The 10,090-nt window shown below is 36.6% G+C and overlaps 2 protein-coding genes across 5 annotated transcripts in view; one reads left to right on the top strand and one right to left on the bottom strand.

Moving 5' to 3' along the window:
- Positions 1-1,394: 1,394 nt before the first annotated feature.
- On the bottom strand, positions 1,395-3,308 carry LOC126183595 (uncharacterized). Of its 3 annotated transcripts, XM_049925695.1 has the most exons (3): positions 3,062-3,308; positions 2,479-2,988; positions 1,395-2,372 (listed from the first exon to the last, which is right to left on the bottom strand). In XM_049925695.1, the coding sequence occupies exon 3, from the start codon at positions 2,048-2,050 to the stop codon at positions 1,556-1,558; it is 495 nt and encodes a 164-aa protein (XP_049781652.1). In that variant the 5' UTR covers positions 2,051-2,372; positions 2,479-2,988; positions 3,062-3,308; the 3' UTR covers positions 1,395-1,555. The 3 variants fall into 3 exon arrangements, with proteins under 3 accessions (XP_049781652.1, XP_049781654.1, XP_049781653.1); XM_049925697.1 differs by having other exon boundaries at positions 2,479-3,308; XM_049925696.1 differs by lacking the exon at positions 2,479-2,988.
- Positions 3,305-10,090, top strand: part of LOC126183594 (WD repeat-containing protein 6) — a 284,304-nt gene continuing 277,518 nt past the window's right edge. For both annotated transcript variants that reach the window (XM_049925694.1, XM_049925693.1), the window contains exon 1: positions 3,305-3,986. In XM_049925694.1, the coding sequence (XP_049781651.1) occupies positions 3,899-3,986 (88 nt within the window). In that variant the 5' untranslated portion in view covers positions 3,305-3,898. The remainder of the gene's footprint in view (positions 3,987-10,090) is intronic.

Genomic DNA, 10,090 nt, shown 5'->3' with positions numbered 1-10,090 from the left:
ACAGGCGCCTAAAGCTAGCGAAGTGAGGGATGCTCAACTACCGGCCCTACCGATAGATGGCTCCAGCGCGTGTCCGTCAAAGATCATATCATTGAGTGCCCGTCATATCTGAATTTGGCAAAAAACGAAATGTCAAAACACGGATGAAAATGTTTTTCGTTCTGCGCCCTCATAAGTCTTTTATATTGGATCAGAAATTTAAATGCCAAGATTTTATTAATGCCTGCATGTGGCATGGTGTATTTTAACTGAGTGATAAGGTAGAAGCACCAGTTTTTGACAGTGCTTCAGTCTTTGATACGAGACAAGAAATACGTTTAAATGAGACAAACACAAAGGCCAACGTTAAGGCTCCTCTTAAAAGCAAGACTTGCATCCTTTGGAAGTTAAGTCTAGTAATAACATTATATTGGACCGATCCATGATGATGTAGGAAGTGAAGGAACTTGTTGAAAATAACATTGATCACAGCTGTTAATTTTAAGGTTGGGGTATCTTAAAACTGTAATTTTCCAGTCTGACACCGAAACAATGACTGGTACCATGGTTTTATTTTAAAATTGAATTCAAAACATGTCAGTGAGCAAAATTAATTACAATATGAATTACAACCATGGAATTTTATTTCTGTGAATCTTGGTTCCAGTCTTTGACATGGTGTCAATCACTGTAATGACTGGTTCTCATTATAGGGCCCAAACAAAAAACAAAGCTGAAAGCGAAAGCTGCAGAAGCTGGCCAGACAGGCACCCCAATGGCTGCTACAATCTGTGTGAGACAAGGGTGACATTATATTGCAAATTTAGTGTGAAAAGTTCCATATTGTCTGAATTTGTCCTATACTGACAGAACATTCTAGCCCAGTCGATTTTCTTATCTGCAAAAGTACACTAGCCAATATCAGTGGCACAAAGGTAGGGGGATTCCATTGTCACGGGTGGCACAGTTGCACTACATTTTTCAACAGTCAGATGCTGATATAACATAAAGCATAAATAGAAATAAAGTAAAGATTGAATGGTTTCCATACAAATAATTGTTTTACCTTCCCTTTAAATCTGAATGTCAGAAGTTTACAAATTGAGCTGTTATTCATCTTTAAAACTTTGTTATGCGTGGGACAGCAAATAGACATAGCATTGAATAACCACCAACATTTTAGAACAAATCTGTGACTTATGCACTTATTTTCTTTCGAAAATATTGAATTCAAATTAATAAAACAATTCTCTACATGACATAATATCAATAAATATTACATTAGTAATACTTACTTGCAATTAGACTGTCACAGGTGGGACAAGGAATTGTCACAATTGGGAGTCATGTGAAGTACAATCTGTTTTTTTTTATTTAAACTGATTTTATTATGTCAGTTAGCTATGAATCAGTAGGTAACATATTTAGTGGGCACTTTAAGTTTTAATAACTTTGTAGAATATTTTTGTTGGTTATAAATAATATAAGTTTTGGTATAGTATCAGTTTACAGTTCTGAGTACTTAATTATTTCACTTGAAGAATGTACCACTTTGAAAAAATATACACTTGACCTCTCACCCACTTTCGAAAATGTCTAAATTGCCAGGAAACTCATAATATAAGGTGTCCCTAGCATGTTTGACATTTGGATTTGGGAGAATAGCAAGAACTTGTTTAAACTCTACGTCGGATTCAACCTGCTCGTCAGGTTTGAATACCTTTGCTGAGTCCCCAACAGATCGCATACACATAATCTGTATTTCCTCATTGTCTTCTACACTTCTCTGTGCAATTGCAGGATATCTATATGTAGTGGATTGCTTAGTTCCTTGGTCCCAAACTACTTGCTTTCTAATTGCCATACTGTCTACAATTAGACATGAATCGCTGAACTGGTCCCTTACAATTGGGTTCAAATCAATGTACTTAAAAACATCTGTTAAGAAGCCAGGTTCACAGTCTACACTTGCCACCCATTTGGAAATAAATGATTTATGGGGCAGAGGCATTAATTTTTGTAGGTATTCATATGCTGCTGGTGAATAAAAGTACACAGTCATCGCAAACATTTTCACATTTGTTGTTTACCTATTATCCTTTGACGAGAGAGAGTTGTTCACTAAATTGCACACTAATTCCACTTGTGTTCCTTTCTGATGATTGAGGAAGTTATGTAACTTCTCAGCAAGATGCCCCTTCTCCTTCAATGGACTTGTCATCCATGGAAAACACTTTCTTCTCTCTTCTTCGAAATTTTTCAAGGACGCATTTCAGTTTACGTTTTAATTCGTGCACAATGTCTGAGAAAAAATTGCAAGTTTCGGTCGCCTTGTCTTCCATTTCTACTTTCGACTGTATACCACAATCAATAACTGAAGAACCAACTGCACTCTGAAACAAAGAAATAATTTCGTTATATATGATTGAAATAACTCAAGGCTTGATGAAAAAATATTATAAGAAAACTTTGGGGGTGTGAAAACATCCTTATACTAACGTTTTCGACCCAATTCGCAGCTTCTTCATTGGATAAATGAGACATGCTTTCCACGGAAGAGTTCTCATTGACAACATTCTCCACGCAATCAGTAACTTCTGCAGTGGGGAAATCGAGCACGGATTCCATGACAGAACGCTAAAAACAAAAATATGGACCTGTATTACAACATTGCTGAGACCTATGTAGCCCATTTGTGTCGTACGAAATAAATTCACAAAATTAAAAAGCACACACATAGCAAGGAAATCAATTAGCTACCTCAAATGGAGAAGGATCGTTGTCACTCAAAATCCTAACAACATGTCGTCGTGGCTGTTTATTTTGTGGCATCAAATGTATCGGAAAGTCAAAAACTGATGGCACTGCTTCGGGTTTGAGACGTTTCTTCCACGTTCCAGGTCACTACGTAATTATCCCGTCGGAAATGGTTTCCGCAAAGAAAACTGCAAGATGTAGGAATAAAACCTTTTCCGCTTCACGGAAGTAATCCACTTCTTTAGAGAAAACCTATTTAAAAACATCGAATTAGCAAACGCACTAAGTCTGTATTTTTATCGTATTGTATCGATAGTCCTATTACCTGTGAAATGGTAAGTCACTATCCTTACTCCATCGCTTCGTACAATTGAAAGCGGAACAAGAAATCACCATTTCGATAATCCTTCATTCCTCATACACCGTACAGCCCTAGAGAAACTTCTTGCCAAATTCGAACATGGCGGACATATACAGACAACAGTAATCAGCTGGTAGAGCCATCTATCGGTAGGTCCGGTAGTTGGGCATCCCTCATTTCGCTAGCTTTGCTATGTAGCAACCTTGTTAGACGCCTGTCTATTGGTACTGACAAAGCTGTGAACACTGGTTTGTGTTGCCAACTTTGTAATCCAGTTACTAACCGCGAACATCATTGCAGAACATGTTTGCAACGCACTACAAACGTGCCTTTATTCTATGATAAATTGAAAACTGTGATAACACAATGAAAATTGGCACATGGCTCAACTTTCACAAAACATATTATCACGCGCCACCTACGAAGACTTAAGTAATACCTGCAGTTGGTGTGTTCAATAAATAGTTTGATCGTGTGTGGCATTCATGTTTCGTTTGTTTACAAACATGAAATTCTATTAAAAAAAGGCTATGCAGACGTGTTTTTAACCTTGTCAAAATTATTTGTAAATGCGAGTTCTGTGCTGCTGAATCTAATGTGCGCTACTACACTTTGTGCTTAATGATACACTGTCAGTTCATTACCATTACTCCGTTCTTCTTTCTTGTATAGTTAGGCAGTGGGATTGTTTTTACTCATTAAAATGTTCACCAGTTTATGTACATATTTAGATGATACCCTACTTTGGCGTTAACAATTTTTACTTTACATTTTATCACGAATATTGGAGTATTCAAGAAAATGAGCGAACCCTGCATTACTTTTGAGTCGCTGTACATCAATACGGATGTAACGTGTGTGAAATGTTACGGAGATTACGTACTGACAGGTAATTATCTCTCTCTCATTGACATTTACTTGATGGGCTGCATGACAACGGTTAACATGAGTTGTCTGCCTTGCATATTTGTTTCAGTCTTTCCAGCATTAAATCCAGCTGTAATTGCAGTTTTCATATTATAAATAAAGTGCTTTGAATGTTGACTAGCAGAATTTAATGCTCATGTGGGTATGAATAATATGTTGGGAAACTTTGGCGTCTATTAATTTAATATTTGTGAATCAAATTAACAATGTTTAGTAGTAAGTGTGTAAGACATCCCCAAGCTTTCCAGAAAACCAGAAATGTTTTGATTAGTAACTAGACAAGATGTGATTTAAAAATAAATTCTTGATGGGTTAGACTTCGGGTGCGACAGTCATAATCTCCCTGACAAATTTTCTTTATCACTGACACTTAAATATTCTGTTGCTGAATTATTACATCTATTAGGTGGGCAATGTCAGTCTTTTAGATTAATAATTTTAATTATATTGTTCAGTGTTTCTGTATATGCCCATTGTAATCAATATGACTGCTTCCCTTGAATTATTTTGTATGACTTTCGGATGTTAATTTGTGAAGCAAGTTATTACATTTACTCGATTTGCTAGATCAGTTGCTCCTGCATTTTGTACACAAGGCCAAGTAAAATTGTATGAGGTGTAAGTCTTACCTTCTGCACTGGTATAAGAATCAAGGATATCATGACTAGAGACACACACAATAGAATTTCCATGCGGAAATACAGAAATATTTGATCACTGTAATCTCAAAGCATTACTTGCATTGGCATTTGACAGATAGTGGATTCTGGTTTCTTGCCAAAAAAGTACCCAGTTGTCACTTTTTTGAGAATTCTGGTTTTGCCTTTTCACAAGAGGCTGCATTGATTGACAATTCACTTTACTTTTTGTCACAGCCACTGTAGTACCTCCCTCTTGTGATTAGTGGTGAGCAGTACACATGTGGGTAGTTGTCTCATATACATACACCTTCATTAAACTTTCTGCACATTTGATAATATTGGATTCTGATGGCTGTAGCTAGATGAAACCAAAGTTGTATGGACCATGGTCCTATTGTTTCAAACGGTTAACAGCAGGTATCAGCCAATGCTTCATATTTCAACACTTGACTGTATTTGGCTGGATTCTGCGGACAGTGAGCCTGTTCTTAAAAATCATTTAAAAAGAGTACAGCACATTCCAAACCTTTAGGTTCAACATTACAAGCAGAGTAGATGATTTTAAATGAAAATTTCAAAATGAGCTGATAATTTGAAATGAATATTCAGGTGATCATCATTAGTCAGTTTACTCATTGCTGAGTGTCATGATCTCATTTCTCCATTGACTAAGTACCTGAATCTTCAACTAGATGTCTCCATCCACAGTGATCTTCAGCTCTTCTTAATATGTTTTGAAATGGTAGGCCAATTCTTTGCTTGACCTAACCATCTACTTGCTCCTCTGCCTCGTATTCTTTTATCTTCAATTTTACCTTGCAAGAGGGATCTTTTCTAACTATCCCCTCCTCTTCTCAAAATGTGTCCAACAGACAGGAAGTATCTTTGGCTGACATGAGAAGATAAACTTTTTGCGATGCTAAGTTCTTCAATGGTCATCTCTCACAATATTTTGGAAAAGATATGCATATTTCAATTTTTAAGAAACTAGTTAAAGTGACATATGAAATGAAAGGTTAATATACATATTTTCCAAATAACAAAAATAACCACAAGAAATTCATATACCAAGATTGGTGTAACAGTAAACATGAAAACTGCAAAATTTCTGTTAGGCATGTGGCATTAATCCTTTTTTTCTTCCCGGAGCAAGAGGAAAGTATTTCCCAAAGTATTTACAATTGATAGTTGCACCTAGAATCTAGGAATCATATCTGGAAACATTGCCCAAATTATTAAAAATGGATGCCAACAATATGTTTGGACATACAGTTCTAGTCGTATGCCTAACAAACTGTGCCTTCTGGATCGAGAACTTCTGTTCTTTGATTTCATCATTGACTGAGACCTCGAACAAACAGTTCTCATCTAATTATGTTTGTTACTGGGTTTGGGGTATAGCATTATGTAAGTTTCATGTTGTTAGGCATGGGACAAGCCTGAACTTTCTTCCAAATATTGACAAAATCTAGTGGCCATCTCTCATACAACTGGGGTAAATTTGGAGAAAGAAGTTAGCAGGTGAATAAGTAAATCATTGTAAGGTGAAGAAGTAAGAGAGAGGGAGAGATGTTTGGCAAAAGAAGAAAAGCAGTGTGACATTGTTGAGGTAAGGAAGACCAACATAAAAGAGCTGCAGGAAGGGAACTTCGTCAGCGAGGTTGAGAAGAACTTAAAAAGCAGCAACAAGATATAAATGTTCATTAAATTTCTCCTCGAGTATTGGGAAAAGCAGTCTGCAGAACAAAAAAAGCACTGCCAATGTCACACAATAAACAGGCAGTGGCATAACAGCAAATCTACTGTAAACTGACACCAACAAGAAAAGGAAATAATTGTTGATGAAGCATCATGCCAGGAAAGACCTGATAACCTTGTACGTTATCTGTGACATGATTAAGGCGTTTTATATATGTGGTATTAGCAGCTATCAATTCTGAGTCTACTACAGGCCTTTTTATCATAGTTTTTAGGTATGCCAAATGTAGAAGATGAGATTGAGGAGACAAACTAACAGTGCCATCTTTGTGTGGCCAGATGACAGGCATGAATATGTTCTGAATGATGATACTGACATAGCACCTGTTTTATAAACCAACACCTGGCAGGAGGGATGAACTGAGTTATGCTTGTTAGGATTTCTGAGAACAGCTTGGGTTAAGTACTAGGTTTGAATATACTGTTACCTTCTTTGGTATTTAATGTCTATTTATAAATGTAGCCATAAGTATACAGTTGTCTTGTTTGATAGTTAATGTACGTTTGTGAATGTAGAAATGTGAAGTAATTGTGTACCTCACTGCAACAACTTTTTGGGCAGTGTAAGTACCATCATGGGGTTGTCTACTAATTTCATGGAATAAATAAGTCTTTACTCTTGCTTTATAGTGTTCTTTTGGTAAATTTCAATCACTTTTAAGCTCTATTGTAACTAAATTTCTTATGGACTAAGTATCACATGCTTAACAGTCACGTACGTAACACACCCGTACATGTCTAGCACAAATATAGAAATAAAGTGTCATTACCATGCAATCATAATGAAAGGATATGGCTACCAGTGAAAATATTATACATAAAATTTGTAACAAAACTTCAGAAGATTTTCTAAAATTCCGTAAATTTTTTTTTTCTGTTCTTTTCTCTGTCACATGCTTCACAGGAGTAAACTAATTTATGTTGCATCCAAAAATAAAATTATACCTAGTCATTAGTAGTTATTCTGACTGTATGAGTTGCTATAATTATTTGTAAATTAAAAATTACATGACAACTATTAAACAGCATGAGAACTGGTAAATTTAACTTTAAAATGTCACATGCTCAGGAAAAAAAAAATAATAATAAAAAACTGTGAAACGCAGTGGTGGTTCTTTGTGTCCATAGTATGCATAACCTCTTCTGCCAACACCACATCTCAAAGGCATTAACTAGGTGCTTGCCACTAGCTTACACAGTCCATGTCTTACATGTGTGCAAGAACAAAAGAAGCACCAGTGATTCCACCAAGTGCATCTTCGTTGTTTTGGATGATACCTGGTCCTGCTAGATCTTAGTGAGTTTAACCATTGTGGCTTTTTCAAGGATGATTCATCATTTCATTAATGTATCACACTTTCCTGTGTCATTGATCAGTGATCCTAGATACACACAATCATTCACTACCTTCAGATCCTTTAAGCAAGCTGTAAGTTGGATTTAATCTAAATCACAGTGACTGATATACATTAGTTTGGGCTTTTTATGTTTATCTCTAGACCAGAAAGTAAACTAATAGTCTTCATTCTGGAGAACAGATCAGTAGGTTTCTCCCCACTTCCTGTAATTAGGTTTGTATCATTTGCAAAGTGTAGTTTGTTGATTTCCCTGCTGCCAATTGAAATTGCACCAACCCAGCCATCCTGATGGTATAGAGCTGACGAGACAGTATGCAGCCTTGTCAGACTCCATTTGTCACATCAAAAGAGTCCGAGTATTCACCATCCACCTTTATGGTCACAGAATGACTGTTATAAAGACATCTTAATAATGATATGACGTGTTTTGGAGTTCCAAATTCATTGCGCACATAACTAGTTCCACATGACACAATCAAAATCTTTTTATAATCTAGGAAACAAAGAAAAGTTTGTATACAGATCTTGAGACATTTTTCAAATATCTGCCTCAAATTCATGGATTGCCTCTCAAGTATGTGTAGTTTCCTCTCCCATCACAGTTAGCATTTCTTTGGAAACATGATCTGTACCAGGGGCTTCATTGTTTTTCAAATAATTGAAGGCATTCTCAAGGTCACAGGGTAGAATATAAGCTTTCAAATGTTCTCTTCCTTGACGTTATGTACTTTGCAATACAGGATTCTGCAGTATTGTTTCCACCTAAGTATTACTTTTTTCTTGTCACCAGTAAGATTGCCATTTACATCTGCTATCACCCATGTGCATGCTTTTAATTTTTGTGTGATGCTGTTTATCTTCTTGAAGAAGTCGTGCATTTGATTTAGCTCCTATGCTGGTCTATTATATCATGAATATAGACGGTATTCTGTGTCTTGTAACTTTTGCAGTTGTGCCAAAGTACTTTGTATGCTCCTTCATCTTGAGCAGCTTGTATGGCATGTTACTTCAGTGTGGTCCTTTACTAGATCAATAGCCCGCATCTCGTGGTCGTGCGGTAGCATTCTCGCTTCCCACGCCCGGGTTCGATTCCCGGCGGGGTCAGGGATTTTCTCTGTCTCGTGATGGCTGGGTGTTGTGTGCTGTCCTTAGGTTAGTTAGGTTTAAGTAGTTCTAAGTTCTAGGGGACTGATGACCATAGATGTTAAGTCCCATAGTGCTCAGAGCCATTTGAACCTAGATCAATAATAGAATAGTGTTCAGAATCCAGTGATGCTTACTTTAGGGATGTTAGTAACCAGTTCCGGCAGACACGAACTGATTATTTCCTTCATTTAGTCCTATGTTTTGGGTTCCTTCATTACTTGCTGGAGTTTGGAACTTACTCTTTCTCCACACTATATGAGAATATTCTTGTCTGTAAGATGAATCTGTTTTATTCTTGCCCTCTTGATCAATTTCAGTTTTGTCTGCATTTTTCATGGATAGCATAATATGGTCACTGGCCTTGTCTACACCAGTATAGGTCTTACAATCCAAGATTCCAGGTGGTATAAGGTCCTAAATAAGCAGTGTTCATGAGGAACATGTTTATATACTGCGTATCCCAATGGACAACTGTCTGCTATGTTGACACTAGTTGCACTGCCATACAACATTAATGCACTATCATTTGGGATGTGTCAGTGTGGAGGTTGCCAGTATTGACTATTCATGATTAGTTGTTAAAGGAGCATTATTCTTTACAGGAACCTGCTGAAATGCATTTATTTCATGTATTGTGATGCAGGATGTAGTGCCCAGAAAGCCAAATTGATGTACAGAGAAATGTTTTGCAACCGGGCTCACCATAATAGGATAAAATTTACTGTCTTGAATAGAAAATTACAAGAGATCTGGATGCTCAAGCTGAAGGAGATGTTTTTGGATCACATGGGAGAAGATTTGACTAGGAACATATACCATCTAGTCTGTGAAATGTACATTTCAGAGAATACATTGTGGAGAGAACTGATGGAGCAGCAATTACACCACTATCATAAGCAATTTGTGCAAGCACTGGGACCAAATGTTTTTTGATCTACATTTCATTGTCAGTTTATAATGTTGTAATGCATGCATTGTAACTAGGGAAGTCATTCTGAAAAGCTGCTATTAGCTTAAGTTGTTGCTTGCAGGTGTTAAGTTGTTACTTCAGTAAAAAATTAAATATTCATTTCTGATGATTAATTTCTTACCTCGAAGAATGCAGTTTATTATCTTGTACCATTTATATTATTTTGGCTCTAAAGATTTTGGACAGGCTGCAT

Source organism: Schistocerca cancellata, chromosome 4 (genome assembly GCF_023864275.1).
Source record: "Schistocerca cancellata isolate TAMUIC-IGC-003103 chromosome 4, iqSchCanc2.1, whole genome shotgun sequence".
NCBI classification, from domain to species: Eukaryota; Metazoa; Arthropoda; class Insecta; order Orthoptera; family Acrididae; genus Schistocerca; species Schistocerca cancellata.
This window is presented reverse-complemented; position numbering and strand designations above follow the sequence as displayed.